Source organism: Scardinius erythrophthalmus (genome assembly GCF_964197995.2).
Source record: "Scardinius erythrophthalmus genome assembly, chromosome: 17".
NCBI classification, from domain to species: domain Eukaryota; kingdom Metazoa; phylum Chordata; class Actinopteri; order Cypriniformes; family Leuciscidae; genus Scardinius; species Scardinius erythrophthalmus.
Window position 1 is genome coordinate 6,345,349 of NC_138237.1, and position 16,274 is coordinate 6,361,622.

The 16,274-nt window shown below is 35.7% G+C and overlaps 2 protein-coding genes across 4 annotated transcripts in view; both read left to right on the plus strand.

Annotated features, from left to right (window-relative positions):
- Window positions 1–13,635, plus strand: part of sema4d (sema domain, immunoglobulin domain (Ig), transmembrane domain (TM) and short cytoplasmic domain, (semaphorin) 4D) — a 61,705-nt gene extending 48,070 nt beyond the window's left edge. The window contains exons 13-21 of one of the 3 annotated variants that reach the window (XM_081391550.1): window positions 448–670; window positions 1,800–1,915; window positions 3,051–3,220; window positions 3,506–3,552; window positions 4,861–5,217; window positions 7,954–8,103; window positions 10,959–11,171; window positions 11,250–11,338; window positions 12,682–13,635. In XM_081391550.1, coding sequence (XP_081247676.1) covers window positions 448–670; window positions 1,800–1,915; window positions 3,051–3,220; window positions 3,506–3,552; window positions 4,861–5,217; window positions 7,954–8,103; window positions 10,959–11,171; window positions 11,250–11,338; window positions 12,682–12,711 — 1,395 coding nt within the window. In that variant the 3' untranslated portion in view covers window positions 12,712–13,635. Of the gene's footprint in view, window positions 1–447; window positions 671–1,799; window positions 1,916–3,050; window positions 3,221–3,505; window positions 3,553–4,860; window positions 5,218–7,953; window positions 8,681–10,958; window positions 11,172–11,249; window positions 11,339–12,681 lie in introns of those variants that run through there. The other 2 variants (XM_081391551.1, XM_081391552.1) reach the window with 2 other exon arrangements.
- On the plus strand, window positions 5,223–5,906 carry LOC308705441 (semaphorin-4D-like; the record flags this gene model as incomplete). The annotated part of the gene is made up of 1 exon (XM_081390464.1): window positions 5,223–5,906. A coding segment is annotated over one exon (564 nt), but the record flags the coding sequence as incomplete, so codon positions are not given.
- Window positions 13,636–16,274: the final 2,639 nt, after the last annotated feature.

Genomic DNA, 16,274 nt, shown 5'->3' on the forward strand with positions numbered 1-16,274 from the left:
TCACTGCACGCTGCATTTTTTTAAATATTAATTTATCGGCCGTTATAAATGCCGATACCGATAGTTAGGAAAATGCCTAATAACGGCCGATAATATCGGCCGCCGATATATCGGTCGGGCTCTAATATACACACACACATACATACATACATACATACATACACACATATATATATATATATATATATATGTGTATATATGTATATATGTGTATGTGTGTGTGTGTGTGTGTATATATATATATATAAAATACACCACAATAAATAGGTTTGTACCATAAATTATTCAAACATATATAAAAAATTGTAACTCAAAGTTAGCAATAAATATTTGACATAAGGAGAAACTAGTATTTGTTAATTAGCCAGGCAGGAAGAGTTAAGCTAATAACATTACCTATTAATTGCTCTGTCACTAATCATTTGATTTGATCGTTATCCGTTTCAGTGCATCACTAACCTGAACCGCATGCAGAACATCAACTCGTCCCTCCAGCTGCCCGATAAGACTCTGCAGTTCGTGCGGGACCACCCGCTGCTGGAGGACCCTGTGCTGCCCATCGGCAACGGCCCGCGCCTCATCACCAAAGACGTCAACTACACACAGATCGCTGTGGAGAGAGTCCAGGCCCTCGATGGAAACCTCTACGATGTGATCTTCACCGCCACCGGTGAGTGATTGCGGTGAAGAGATGCGAAAACCACAGGATGTGAAAGTCTGGTTTTGATTTGTTTCTTTACACCAGGGTTTCCCAAACGGGAAATATGATTGTAAAGTTAAAATGAATAGATGGGGCTGCGAGATAATCGCGTCATGATCCGCTGGATCCGGCGTCTCTGTTCACAGTGAATGCAGTGAACTTCATCTCTGCTCGTGCATTCAGGAACACAACGTGTGCTAGCTTTACTTTATTATACATTTGCATAATTTCCAACATTTTTGTTCAGTTTGCAGCATCTCAGCAGAACTCCACCAAAATAAAAGCTTGAGGATTTGAAATGTTTACAACTCGAGGGTTTGAATGTTTGAAAGTGAAGAATTTAATACATTAATATTATTAGCAACTTATAAAGCATTATGATAATTATCAAATATTAATTTTTCATTTTTTTATTTACAATTCTAGTTTAAAACAGTATTTATCTTTATAATTAATTAAAATATAGTAAAATAAGAATTACTTTAATAATAAGAATTCATCAATTGATTTATAATATAAAAAATTATAGAATAATAAAATAGTATTAATAATATAGTATTATAATATAGTATTATATAATATATATAAATAGTAATTATTATGATAATAATAATATATTATTAATTTTAATAACTACATTAAAAAATATAATAAAATTGTATTATTCATAAAATTTATATATAATAATACAGATCATAATGTATTATACAGATAATAATTATAATAATCATATATAATAATAATTATTATTTATATAAAAATTATATTATTATTATTATTATTAATATTATTTATTTTGATTGGGTTCCTAAAACACCAGTGTGAGTGTAATGTGGACTGAGACACTATCATATGTAAAAAGAGATTCGAGTCTACTTTAAATTTCAGCTACAAAGTCAAAACTAACAATAATTTATTAAAGATTAAATATTTTATCTGTTTACTTGGATGTCATGAGACCATAAACCGACATCAGAGAAGCATGAATGTTCAGATTGTTGGAATATTAACTTCAAATCTGAAGTAGAAAGGTTTGAGTTGGTGAAAGTTGTGTTTCCAGTGTGGTGATGGTGATGTCCTGTTGTTGATGTGTTCTCAGATAAAGGTTTCCTGCATAAATCTCTGGTGTTGGAGGGAGAGGTTCACACGGTGGAGGAGATCCAGCTGCTGAAGAACTCTGAGCCAATCAAAACGCTGTTACTCTCCACACGGGCGGTACGCACAGCTCAGATTCATCTTATCAGCGGTGTGGCCGTTTGAGAGATGAATCATGGGAAATCAAATCCACAAAAACACACTTTATTCACTGTTATTCCACAGCAGGGAGGAAGTTTCCATACGGTGGAGACAGACAGTCTGTACAGACTCTGTTCCTCTTCCAGCAGCAAATCATCTACAGTTTCTCATTCTCACACACAGACAATAAATAAGGGAATGAAAAATGGCTGCAGGAATATTAATCATTATATATATATACATATATATATATATATATATATATATATATATATTTATTTATTTATTTATTTATATATTTATTTATTTATTTATATATTTATTTATTTATTTATTTATATATCTATTTATACATTTATTTATTCATTCATTTATTTATTTATTTATTATTATTATTTATTATTATTATTTCTGCAAGTATTTCTCAATATATATGAAATATACTTTATATTTTAGAGTCAGATGAATCATCATAATTTGTTTTATTTTTATCTAATTTATTTTAAATAATTTTTTTTTTTCTTTTTACAATTTTATTATTTAATATTCATGCTTGCATATTTGTCCTGAAAAGATTTGTGTCAGAGGAATCATAATTGATATTATTTATATCGTAGTCTATCATTAATTTCTCATAATCATATTTATATTATTTTGTATTATCATGTATTATATTTTTTTTATTTCTGCAAATACTTGATATATACTTTATAATTTTAGAGTCAGAGGAATCGTCATAATTAAGTTTTCATATCATTCTTTAAAAATAATTTATATCATACATTTTTTTTTTATTATATAATATCCATACTTGCATATTTGCTCTGAAATTACTTTAGAGGAATCATAATCATAGTTTTTTTTTCCAGGTACTGTAGATTTTAAATTATAGAAGTGGATCGCAGTAAAAATCTAGTTAAAAATAATCTTGCTGTTTTTCACATCATGAACACAAGAAAGAATGTTTATTCATTTTAATTTATAAGCACAAATATAACCGTACAGTCTAATAAACGGCAATATTTACCTATTTATATTTTTATTGTATAATTTTATATCTCAAACATTTGAGTAAAAGCATTGTTGAGTGAATCATTGATTGACTGTTTTGCAGGCCCAGTTCCTGTACGCGGGCTCTGACTCCGGTGTGGTCCAGTGTCCCACAGCGTTCTGTGAGAAGTACCTGTCCTGTGTGGACTGTGTCCTGGCCCGAGACCCGTACTGCGCCTGGGACGCGCGCTCAACTTCCTGCATTAATATTTTCCGGGATGATGCTCAACAACGGTGAGAAATGAGAACTATAACCCCCTCATTGTGACCGACAGCACGTCTGTCTTGTTGACATGGAGGATCTTAGTCTTTAACTTCTCAAATATGTGCAGACACTGCGTCTCTGCGCCGGCTTTAAGAGGAACACATTATGATGTAATTGTGTCTTATCTGTTCATAATTTGTTTAAAAGACGCTTTTAAATATTTTTGAATATGTTTTCTGGAATATGTTAGCCAGACGGCATTATCATCTTTAATCAGATGTGTCTATATTTACTCTGAGCTGTGTGTGTTACAGGAAGCTGATTCAGAGCCTCAAAGGGGATGCTGGGATGTGTCCTCCAGGTGTGTAATGTATAATGTCATGTGTATTAAATTAGACTCCGTAAAGAAGCTCAGATGGTCCAGTTTTAGTGCCTGTTTTTGTTTTTTTGCTGTCTGTACACTAGCTGAGACAGAACAACAAAAACCAGAGTACATGAGACCATTGTCACTGTATATCTGATAATTATACTAATTATACTAAATATTATATGTAAACACCACACACACCAGGAAAGTTTAACGGATAAGACTGCTAGAGGCATTTAGGTGTGTGTGTGTACTAGGGCTGGGCAATGTTTATCTTTTTTATTATTTATATATAATTATAATTTCTATAATTATAATAATAATTATTATTATTATATATATAATTATTATTATTATTTTTTTTAAATAACAGTTTTGATATATATGTGTGTATATATATAATTTAATTTTTTTCTTTTTTTTTCTTATAGTATTTCTCAGTGCCTTCTAATATATTTAATCTATATAATTTCTAAATATTTTAATATACTTCGGAATTGTATAGTTAGAGGAATTCTCATAATTTATTTTTATATAATTTATATTTTGTAATAATTATTATTTGTATGTATTTTTTATATAATTAAATATATTATAATTTATAATATAGTATATTTATATATATTATAAATATATTATAAATGTTTTATATCTAAATATACTTTTTCAATTTCTCAGTACATTATAATGTAATGTATAATATATTATAATGGACTTTATGCTTTATAATTTTAGAGTTGGATGAATTATCATTATTATTCTTTTGTTATTTATATAATTTATTTATTATTTTTTATTTATATCATTTTATTATGTAATATCCATAGTTGCATATTTGTTCTTAAATAACAGAGGAATCATAATCATAGTTTATTTATATATATATATATATATATATATATATATATACACATATACACTTTTTATTTCTCGATACTTTATAATTTACTTTATAATTTTATATTTGATTATTTATATAATAATAAAGTCAGAGGAATGATAAATTATAATTTAAACAGTCATTGCTGGGTAGATTGTAAATTATTAAAACAGTACAGTACAATTCTAGTTATGAATAATCACGGCATGTTTTCCTCGCTGTTTTTCAAAGGAAGAATATTAAACAATTTTAATCAATAAGTACAAATAAAGTAGTACAATAGACCTTTTGATGTTTTTATAATGCGTTTTTTTTTATCTAAAACTTTTGGAATTAAAATAATGATAGGTGTCACTTTCCCTGTAAACTAAGACTGCACTGCAGTGATATTGAGGATAACCGTCCTGCTGTCCCTCTCGCAGTCGCTGCTCTTGCGCTGGAGGACTACCAGCAGGTGGCGGTACAGCCTGGCGGTTCTGCGGACCTGTCGTGTCAGGTGCGCTCTAACCTGGCTCAGGTGTTGTGGAAACTCAACGGTCACGCCCTCACCGAAGCCTCTCGCTTCCTCCTGATGGGGGAGAACGGGCTGCTCATCTACAGCGTGACGTCAGAGGACACGGGCCGCTACGAATGCTGGTCCGTCGAGTCGGGTGCGGGACAGAACTTCACCCGTCTGGTGGCCGGATACGTCCTCCGCCTGGATGTTCCCGAGAACACGCCTCCGCTATCCGCTCGGCATCCTCAGAGCGTGTCCCGCGACCCGACCCCGGCGCCTGAAGGTAATGACGGTCTCACCTCAGGACTAACGTCAACACACACGGACTCTCCCTCACTAACAACCCCTCCAAACAACGCCATTAAACCCAAATCCCACATCCCTCCAGAGGTCAGCAACTTACCCACGCGCACCGAGACGCTCGATCCTTCGGCCAAATACATCCAGCACGACAACAGCATAGCCCTGCTGTCGCTCTTCCTCCTCTTCTTCCTCCTCTTCCTCGCGGCGCTGGCGTATAACTGCTACATGCAGTATCTTCCGGCGCCGTGCCTCCGCCTGCGGGCCGCTCTGCTCGGCTCAAACAAAAAACCTCAGGCCGAGTACGTGGCCTGTGAGTCGGGCCTGATGGAGCCCGTGCAGGAGAAGACAGATTCAGCCAATCAGAACGGAGCGCATCCACTGCACGCGCTCAGAGACACCGGATACGAGACGGAGCCGGAATACGTGAACGGAAGAGTCCCGTCCAACAGCTTCGAGGACGGTGACGACAGTCCCACTAAAGACCGACCCTTCGACATCGACTGCGCGTCTCAGCCCATCGAATACGCAGACGCCGACACGCCACACTAACGCACGCGCTAGCGTTTACTCGCTCTGCAAGAAACACGACTCGATTCCAAATAAGATTCCAAATTGGAAACATTATTTACCAAATTGGTAAGTTTGCGTGATGTTTTCCAAATTGGAGTTCCGGACTGTGTTTGAATATATTGTTTTTGGGGCGTTTAATATTCACCCTCGGTTTGCACTTTCCTGTTATTGTCTCATTTTCTGGTACAAATATCAAATCAAATCAAGATGCATTTGCTTGAGAAGCGGACTAAGATATTAAGTCTTTGTTTTCTGAAAAAAAAAATATCTAAATTTAGTCAGTTTTGTCTTTATGCAAATTATTTGTTGTATTCTTTTTTTTTTGCTTTGATTTTGGGGTGAAATATTAACAAACCCCAAAATGTAAAGAAAAAGAAGCGTTTTGTTTAAAAAGGACTGTTTGCAGGATCATTCTGTTATAATTATTAGTATAATTTAGCATTTTGACATTATTTCATGATATTTTAATACCAAAAAATTGGTTTCTGATTCTGACAGGATATTTTTTATGGCTGTATTACATGTAAAGTATTTTTTGCATAATGGTAATTAGAATATTAAGAAGAAATTTGTTTAAATGTCGTAAAAATAAATATAATTAAAAGGGAAAACAAGATATATACACACAACTGACATATTTCTTCTAGTTTTCTGCATTTATTAATTTTTTATCATTAAGTCATTTTGATTCTCCGGTAAATGTATCTTGATTTCAGAATGTTGAGATGTTTAGTACTGGAAAAGAAGACAAAAACACAGATTTGTTTGCAGTGTGGGGTGACTGGGGTCCGACCTGAAGTTTATCGGCGATTGACGGCGTGTGATTTTAAAACTCAGGGATGATTTCAGTATCACACATGCAGGATTGCATATAACGAGGAAGAGGAAGATGTCTCTGGAAGACGCTCAAAAACGGAGTCAGATTGTTCCAAAAAGCTCAAATGGGTTCCTCGTGTTTATAAACGAGACCAAAAGAAGTCTAAGCACTGTGATGTGTCTCTTGCACAGCTTCCTGTGGTCTGTCTGAAGAGTCTGGGAGAGAGCGACACGACACAGTATTTCTACAGAAGCTTTTAGATTTCTGACAGTGTTTGACTCAAGTCCACAAACGTGAGCTTTGAAAACCTTTTTTTCTTAAAGAAGAAGCTTTATGATTTCGATATTTTTGAAGATATTATATTATTTATGTTAGCAATAATAGCGTGAATATCACAAAAAAAGTCAAGAAACCCCAAAATTGAAAGAAAAACAACCTCTTTTTGCATTAAAGGATTTTTCTTTTTTGTATTTCGACATTATTTCATGACAGTGTAATAAATGAATAATTTTCACGACTGTATTAGGTATTTCTTTCACATTATGGCAACTAGAATATTAAGAAGTATTCTTAAATGTCATTGAAAATAATGTTACAAATATGTTTTTTTTATATATATATATAATTTGTAGTATTTTTATATTTTGGTTTTGTCAAGAAACTCAAATGTAACAAAAATCTATTATTTTTGCATAAATTTTTTTTTGTTTTTTTGGGGGGGATTTTGGCAATATTTCATGACAGTGATTTTAATACACACACACACACACACACACACACACACACACACACACACACACACATACATATATATAATAAATTGTGTCCTAACTGGATAGTTTGAATAGTCATGACTATATTGCATATAAATTATTATAGTGATAATTCTAATATTAAGAATAAATTGCTTAAATGTCATGAAAATGTCACAAATATTTATTTTCTTTATGCAAAAAAGTAACTTTTTTTTCTGTTCTTTTTTCTTTTGCGTTTTGCCATTTTCATGATAGTGATTTGAATACAAAAAAAAAAGAAATGCATAGTTTCCTGTAATATAAAGTACTTCTGGCATTATGATAATTCAGAATATTAGAAAAGAAATCTGCTTAAATGTCATGAAACAATGTCACAAACCTGCTACATATGATTTCTTTGTGCAAAATATTCTTTAGATTTTTTGTGTGAAATGTTTGGTCACGCCTCTCCCGGTGTTTCCCGCCGTCATTCCCAGCTTTCCTCGTGGCGTTCCTGAATCTGCTGTCACACTCTTGTGTTTGTCTCTCTCTCTCTCTCTCTCCTTTCCTCCTTCACTCCCTCTCTCCCGCACAGCACCCTTGGCTGTTCCTCGTCCCCCTGTCGACGTCCCGTCCTCGGGCTGGAGGGGTGTGGATGGGCCTCGGCTGATCCCCCCTCTCCTGAGGGAACAGTCCTGGGCCCTTCACCCTCACCAGGCCTTTCTGCTCTTCTGCCTGGCCTTGGGTGAGTGGTACCTCTGACCTCTGACCTGTTTCTCTGCTCACTCTCTCATCAGTCTTGTCTCAATACTCCCAAGTCTGACTTTCTTTCACTGCTCCTGCAATATTAAGCGTTCTGATTGGCCGAGAGGACCCAGATCTTGTGAGAGGAAGTCATTGGAAGAGTATTTGGACAAGTGTGTTTGTGTGTGTGCATGTTCTGCTCACCGTCTCATGCCTAAAATCTGCATTCGAATTTTTCTTTTTACTTTAGAGTTTACTAAACTTTTATTTTACAGTAAATAACTTTAGAATTTCTTTTTTTGTTTGTTTTTTTTTTTGTTCAGATCTTAATTTATGATTATGGTTTGTATTATTGTTTTACCTGGAGACGTGAGTCTTGTTCTGTAAATGGACTCTTGTGAAAGAAGTGCGTGAGAAACGTCTAACTGAAGGACTCTGTAAAGGACGTTCATCAAATCACATGCACTTTCAGCACCAGTCGTGTACAGTGTAAATATTTGTACATACAAAAAAACTGATGATGTACAAAGTTTCTTCAAATCTTTTTGCTAGAGAGCCTGAATAAATGTTTGAATTGCAAAAAGATGTGAAATGCTGTTTATTGCGTACAGATGCGTTATTGAAGCTGGATATTATATCATGTGGTTTAAAGTGCCCCTATTATGCTGTTTTAAAGACTCTTAATTGTGTTTAGTAGTCTGCTGCAACAGGTTTACATGCATCCAAGGTCAAACACTGTCATTTTCTCATATTATCCATTGCAGCATCAGCTAATTTCATAAAGAATCTGAAACGGTTTGATCAAGGACTTGATCAAGTCCTTGATCGCCTTTCTGAGACCCTGTACTGCTCTGATTGGTCAGTGATTGAACTACTCTGCTCTGATTGGTCAGATGGCCCAGTCTGTTGTGATTGGTCTACTCTGCTCTGATTGGTCAGATGGCCCAGTCTGTTGTGATTGGTCTACTCTGCTCTGATTGGTCAGATGGCTCAGTCTGTTGTGATTGGTCTACTCTGCTCTGATTGGTCAGATGGCCCAGTCTGTTGTGATTGGTCTACTCTGCTCTGATTGGTCAGATGGCCCAGTCTGTTGTGATTGGTCTACTGTAATTGGTCGAGCAGTAACAATGGCGTCGGTTTTACTATATCAATCTCATCCTTTAGAAGTGCATCAGAGTGGATTCACACGCTGAAAACAGCGTCTTCTCGACATGAACAACACAAACCAAACTCTTCCAGTCTCAGATACAACTACAGTGTTTGAGGGCGGAGCAAAGTAGACGCTGTTCGCCGTCAGCCAATGAAAACCATAGGCTGGTATTATGCAAATTAGTTACACAACTGCGTGAGTTTGAGCACTGGTGAGACTGGAGTTACTGACGACTCGTTTCAAGCGGTTCAGAATCACTTCTTTCTTCTGCGAGACAATTACTCCAGTTGTCTTTGATCCTTCACAAATATTCACAAACAGCTTCATTACACACTACATGAAAGGTAATATCCGACAAACCATAATCATGGTTTGACTAAATCATGACACGCAGAATCTCAGTAATGAATTCATCTTTACAAATATAAAATGCACAAATCTACTAAAATTTGCTTGACGGTATCAATTTACACAATGAGATTATTTGTGTATTATTATACACTATTACAATTGTGTAATGTTTTTAAGAGAGGGCAGTGAATCAGTCCTTTCCTATAGTGACAGCATTAAACACGCGTGACGGATGTTTAAAGAACGCCACCTGGGGGTTTCAAAGCAGAAATGTGAAGCTCATATTTTTGTTAAAGCACTTTATATGAATTATTTCATATATAATTGTGTGTTATTTGTAGCTCAAGCTGTAAGTAGAGCAATGACACTAGCAATGCCAAGATCACGGGTTCGATTCCCACATCATGATCGGAGAAAATAAATATCTTGAATGCAGTGTAAATCACTTTAAAGCATCTGACAAATGCATGAACTAATGTGTTTGAGCTGAAGAGTCTTAGAAGGTTTTTACTATTTTATCCCTATGTTTACTGTGAAAGTTACCAGGTTTACCAGGTTACAAGTTGAAATGTTGGATATAACTTTGCACAGAAAGTGGTTTTGGGTCGACACGTACTGTAATGTTCCAGTGAACTGAGACAAACCAAGACGAGTCAAAATGTTTGAAAACCTGTTTCCGCCATAGAATAAAATAAAAAATGTAATTGCAACTTTTTATCTCAATTCTTGAGTTTATATCTCACAATTTCTGACTTTCTCGCCCATTCCAAGTTTAAAACTCGAAATTTGGACTTTCTTTCTCGCAAATTCCTAGTTTATAACTCACAATTGTGAGATGTAAACTCTTTATTACGAGTCATAAAGCCTGAATTGCGAGATATTTTTATCATAATTTTTAGTTAAAAAGTTGCTATTACCTTTTATTATTTGTTTTGATTGTTCTGTGGTGGAAACAAGCGTCCATAAAAATGTTCTGTGCTCAACAACATGTCACAGATACTGTAAATCCAGCTTGTATATACACACACTCAGTTGTTTTTGGAAACACTCATTTAAAACATTCATTTACTCATTTAGCTGAATGCATTTGAAACAAGTCCTAACTAATTTGATCTGGTTTATGATGTGAATGTACAGTTTGTTATGCATGTAGAATGAGAGTGTGTGATAATCCAATGATTCCTCAAACAGCATGAGACTGCCAGGTTTGACTGGCTTTCAGTTGTATCGTGTGTGTGTGTGTGTGTGTGTGTGTGTGTGTGTGTGTGTGTGTGTGTGTGTGTGTGTGTGTGTGTGTGTGTACTGGAGCTCTAAATGTCATGCAGGGTCCAAATGTAAGTGCAGTTCTCCTTCAGGTCCTAGCGATGTAAGTGTTGAGTGGCACATAAACGGACGGAGACTCGAGACTCGCGCGTTTGAACACAGACGTGTGGTTTCCCATGATGCCGTGCTGGTGAGCAGCTGGCTGAGGGGAGAAGCGGTGAATGAAGATGTCCAGTATGAGTGCACAGCAGTGTCTGAAACTGGAAACGACGCTTCAAAAGTCCAGCTTCGGCTCATCGGCAGAGGTAAAGCCGCGAGTCTGACGTTACAATGCGCCATCTTGCCTTCACCTGTGACGTGATGTATGATGTGTTTCCTCTCAGAGGCCGGTGCTCCTCACACACACGTGGATCAGTGGAGAAACACTCTGTCTGAACACAACACACTCCTGCAGGAGTGGAAGAAAGCCTGGGTGAGGGGAAAATCTGTGTTTTTGATGCTCGATGTTGAGTTTTAGAGCACATTTCCTGAAAGAAATGAAAAGATTATAATTTAGTTTGATTATTTTTTGTTATTATTTTTTTGTTCATTGAACGTTTTCTATCAAATCAGTGATTCTATTAAATGTTTGGGGTTAGTGTTTTTTTTTTAAGATATTAATACTTTTATTCAGCAAGGATGCATTAAATTAATCAAAAGTGACAGTGAAGATTAGACAGTGAGCATTTATAATGTTAAGATTTCAATTTCAAACAAATAATGTTCTTTTGAACTTTGTTTTCATCAAAGAATCATAATCATATTAGAATGATTTCTGAAGGATCATGTGACACTGAAGACTGGAGTAATGATGCTGAAAATTCAGCTTTGATCTCAAGAATAAATAACAATTAACACTTTACTATATATTCACATAGAAAACAGCTATTTTAAATTGTAATAATATTTCACAATATTAATATTTCTACTGTATTTGTAATCAGATAAATGCAGTCTTGGTGAGCAGACTTCGTTCAGAAACATTGGAAAACCTTACAGACCCAAACTCTTGAATGTTAGTGTTTGCTTTGGAAATGTTTTTGCACACATATGTTCGAACCATCACTGAGCAGGAAGATGTCAGTGTCTTCATTCAGTATTTACAAAGCTGAACCAGAAATATATAATCATTATTTATTTATAATGCTTTTCCACATTTAAAATGCGGCCTCATCAGATTTAGGGTTTGAACTGAAGGTCAGTTAGACGTAGAACATTTTCCTTAAAATAGTTCCAGTAACTACTAAATATTGTGTGTGTGTGTGTGTGTGTACAGTAGCCTACTGTGCAAAAGTCTTAGGCATGTTAATACACCCCCCCCCCCCCCCCCCCCAAAAAATGGTTTTAAGTCAGTTATTTCTATCTTTTGCTGTAGTGTGTCAGTAGGAAATATCAGTTTACATTTCAAAACATTCTTTTTGCCATTAATTGTAATAATCCAGTGAGATGTGTGTATGCACAAGGAGTCTGACAACAGCCGGTGTGATCTGATCTCACCATCATCGAGTCCGTCTGTGATTACATGAAGAAACAGAAGAAACTGAGACAGACTAAATCCAGAAGAACTGCGGGAACGTCTCCGAGATGCTTGAAGAAACCTTTAACATGCCTAAGACCTTTGTACAGTAGTGTATATATATATATATAGATCTGGACATGTGAATTTGAGGTTTGATTTGTAACAGATGAAGATCTCAGCAAGTGTTGGTGATGATGATGATGATGATGATGATGATGGTGTATTTGTTGTTTATCACAGTTGTTCTTGTCCTGCAGGAGAGCTGTGATGGACAGGGTGTTCTCTGAACCGGGTCATTATCGCTCATCATGGCATCGTTTTCTGGCTCCAGGGACGGACGCTTGGACGAAAACACACACACACACACACACACACACACACACACACACACACACACACACACACACACACACACACACACACACATCATCATCATCACACTGCTGGTGTGTGGTGCTTCAGGTCCATGATGCACACACACTCTCTCAGCGGCTCCGTGTCCATCAGCCTGTTCCTGTTCCTCCGGATCACAGATCCCACTGGAGAACGTCCGGGATTCCAGGCGGTTTGAGACAGTTGTGGAGGACGCACGCGGTGAGACAGGTGCAGACAGCGAGACCGATGACAACCGCTTTCTATGACGCTTCTATTTGTAGCCCTTCCATCCTCGAGAGCAGACGACAACGGCTCCTGTTAGTGAAAGCAATACGTGTGTTTATAGCCTCCTGTTGTGTGATTGAAATAATCCAGTGTGTTTATCTAAGCAGACTTTGAATGCATATCAGGGAAGTTGCTAGAATATATTTTGTGTTCTCCAAATTAGAGGTTGCAACCACAATAAATACTATTTCTATTATTTGTCAGAGACTTTAACCATGTGTTTTAATGTATCTGGAGCAGTTTCTACGACTGAGCTGAAGTTTTGTTCAAGATATTCTGAAGGAAACTTTGTTTACAGAAGGAAAATAAAATCATACCATAACAATCATAATAGCCTATAAAACCCATGTTCCTTATAATACTCCATATGTGAAATGATTAATCATTCACTCCCCCAGAATCTCTCTTTTCTCTTTAAGTTGTTTGCACAACTCAAATTGAAGTTTTATGGCTCCTCTCCATATGAAGGTCAATGGCATCCTCTTCCTGACCTTTGACCTCAGAGACCAGCGTATGATCTTGGAGAGAGTGTGTGAAGACTGTTAACTGACACACACAATCAGCTGCCAATGAAAGGCACTTTAATCAATCCCTGCACTGCTTTTCAGCTGATCCAGACGGGTGACCTCTATAGACACTAACACACACACACACATACACATACACTTAACAGCCTATTAAAATCATTGTTCACCTCTGAACACATAAAGAGCGTGGCTTTGGGAAGGTGAAGTCTCAGTTTTTACTGGTTAACATTCAGCCATCCTCATAAAAACCACATATATTGTACAAACAGGTTTAATTTAAGCTTTTAAATGCCATTTTATAGATCAGCCACCAATGTTTTGAAGACTTGCATTCATACAGTAGTGCTTGATTATGATTTCACTTTTCTAACTTTAGTTAGTGTGTAATGTTGCTGTTTGAGCATAAACAACATCTGCAAAGTTACGACGCTCAAAGTTCAAAGAAAAGGGAGATATTTGCTTTTAAAGAAATCACTTTTTAAGGACTACACGACATTCCTCCCGGGTTAGTGACATCACCAAGTCTAAAATTTACATAAACCCCGCCCCCAGAACACGATTTAAAGATTATCATGACAGAATATGCTAATCAATGACTAGAAGATAACTACACATAAGCTTCATAAATTCATCAACTAATTCAGAAACGTCCTGTTGCTTCTACATGTTGTCACTTCTTCACTTCATCATTGTCTGACTCCGGTTTGAACATAAAAGGCTAAACATTTTTTAATTTTTCAGTGCATGTCTGTGTGAGGTAAAAGGACACAAGCTGTTGAAGCTCCGCCCCCTGTGCCGGGAGCAGCAGCACATTTGCATTTAAAGGGACAGACACAAAAACGGTGCGTTTTTGCTCACCCTCAAAAAGTGACAATTTTAACATGCTATATATAAATATCTGTGGGGTATTTTGAGCTAAAACTTCACACTTATTTTACATCTTGTGAAAAGGGCATTATACCACCCCTTTAAGTGATGTCCATAGCGGATATTTGTTTTTATGACCATACAAGTTTGATTAAATCAAAATATGAGGAAAATATATATATATTTTTATATTTTAAATACAAGGAAAGAACTAACACTAAACTTGGTTATGGTATTTATCTGACAAAATCATTTGGCAAAAAGGGCAAACTACAGTTACAGGTTTTATTTTACTATGCAAAAAAAATAATAATAATAATAGAAAAGCATAAAGCTCAAAGGAATAAGCATACATTGACCACAACATAATCGGTTATTAATATTTTGTTGGTCTCTCTTGTTTTTGCATGTTCGTATTTATATATGTTTTTTTATGACAGCCTGGCCAAAGATGATGTCAACACAATTTGCTTTGTCAATGCATTATTATCACAAATAAAACAACTGACTCCAAGCACAACTACTCAATATACTCACAAAATGAGTATTTTTTATATAATATTTGAATCAATGGTTATAGGCCAGACATCACTTTCAGCCACTGCATGCTACATTTTAGACAGTATTATGCTACTGTTGTCAAACAATTAATTAATAATTCTTTAAATTCCACAAGATTCTTAAATGCAATCATTTTAAAACATAACCCTTTCCTGATGTGAGCAAATAAAACCAGTGTGTGGTTTGAGACTTGCCTCCTTTATTTATTTACTTATTTCCAGAGTGATATTTGACCTCGACATGAGAATTTCACCCTAAAGGGCTTTAAATGCTCCTCCTCGCTCCTTTTTGTCTGTAGGATGAAGATCTAATTAAATTATTTTAATCACTTAAATCACATTTGATAGATCAGCAACCGGTTTTGAAAATTAGCATCCATACATGCACCATTACCGTATTAGTTGTCAAACATGCTTTAAACAAAGATGCATCTCAGAAAGTTTTCCCATAATATTCTTAAATGCATTCATTTTAAACCAGGAACTTTGCTATGTGAGAAAATGTTGAGTGGTTTTATATTGTGGTTTTCAGACTTTCACCTCCTCCTATTTTCATCAGGAACATATTTTGCCACATACAGGGAACTGAGAGAGATCCAGCCACAGGTGAGGGAGTTAATGGCATGTGCATTTCATTAAATTAAATAAATTTAATAAGCATCTGTAAGTTGATCAGTCATGATCCACAGCTTTATTATCATCACTGAACCCAATGAACAGGCCTGTTTAGAGTCCAAAACTAGTGGCTTTTGTCATTTTGACACCGATTGAAGTCTTAAATATGTTTCAGGTAAAGCCAGGAATTGGATGTCCGGAGATTTAGCAGCAACATTCACTCAAATCTTTTATATCTGCTTTAGCTTTGAAGAACAAAACAGGACTCCTGTCATAAATACTAAAAATGTCACTAATATAAATCTGATAAGACACTGTGAGAAAAATTCAGTATAAATGACCCTTTATAGGCCTGATTCTTCCGCCAGCCATCACTGTGACCAAAGCTATTACTGTTAGCTACTGTAATGGTTCAGTCTGACCAAATAATGAAAAATGTAACAGGTAACTAATTAAACTATTCATCGTTTTGACCAACAAATATAATTTCCTTTAATATATTAAACACATGATAGTTTGCCCCGAAAAGAATATCCCAAACTGCCTCAATCTTCCATCATCATCTTATAGAATCCACTGCCTCAGTGCCTGTGTTTGTAAACAGAACGTTCTCAGAACTTC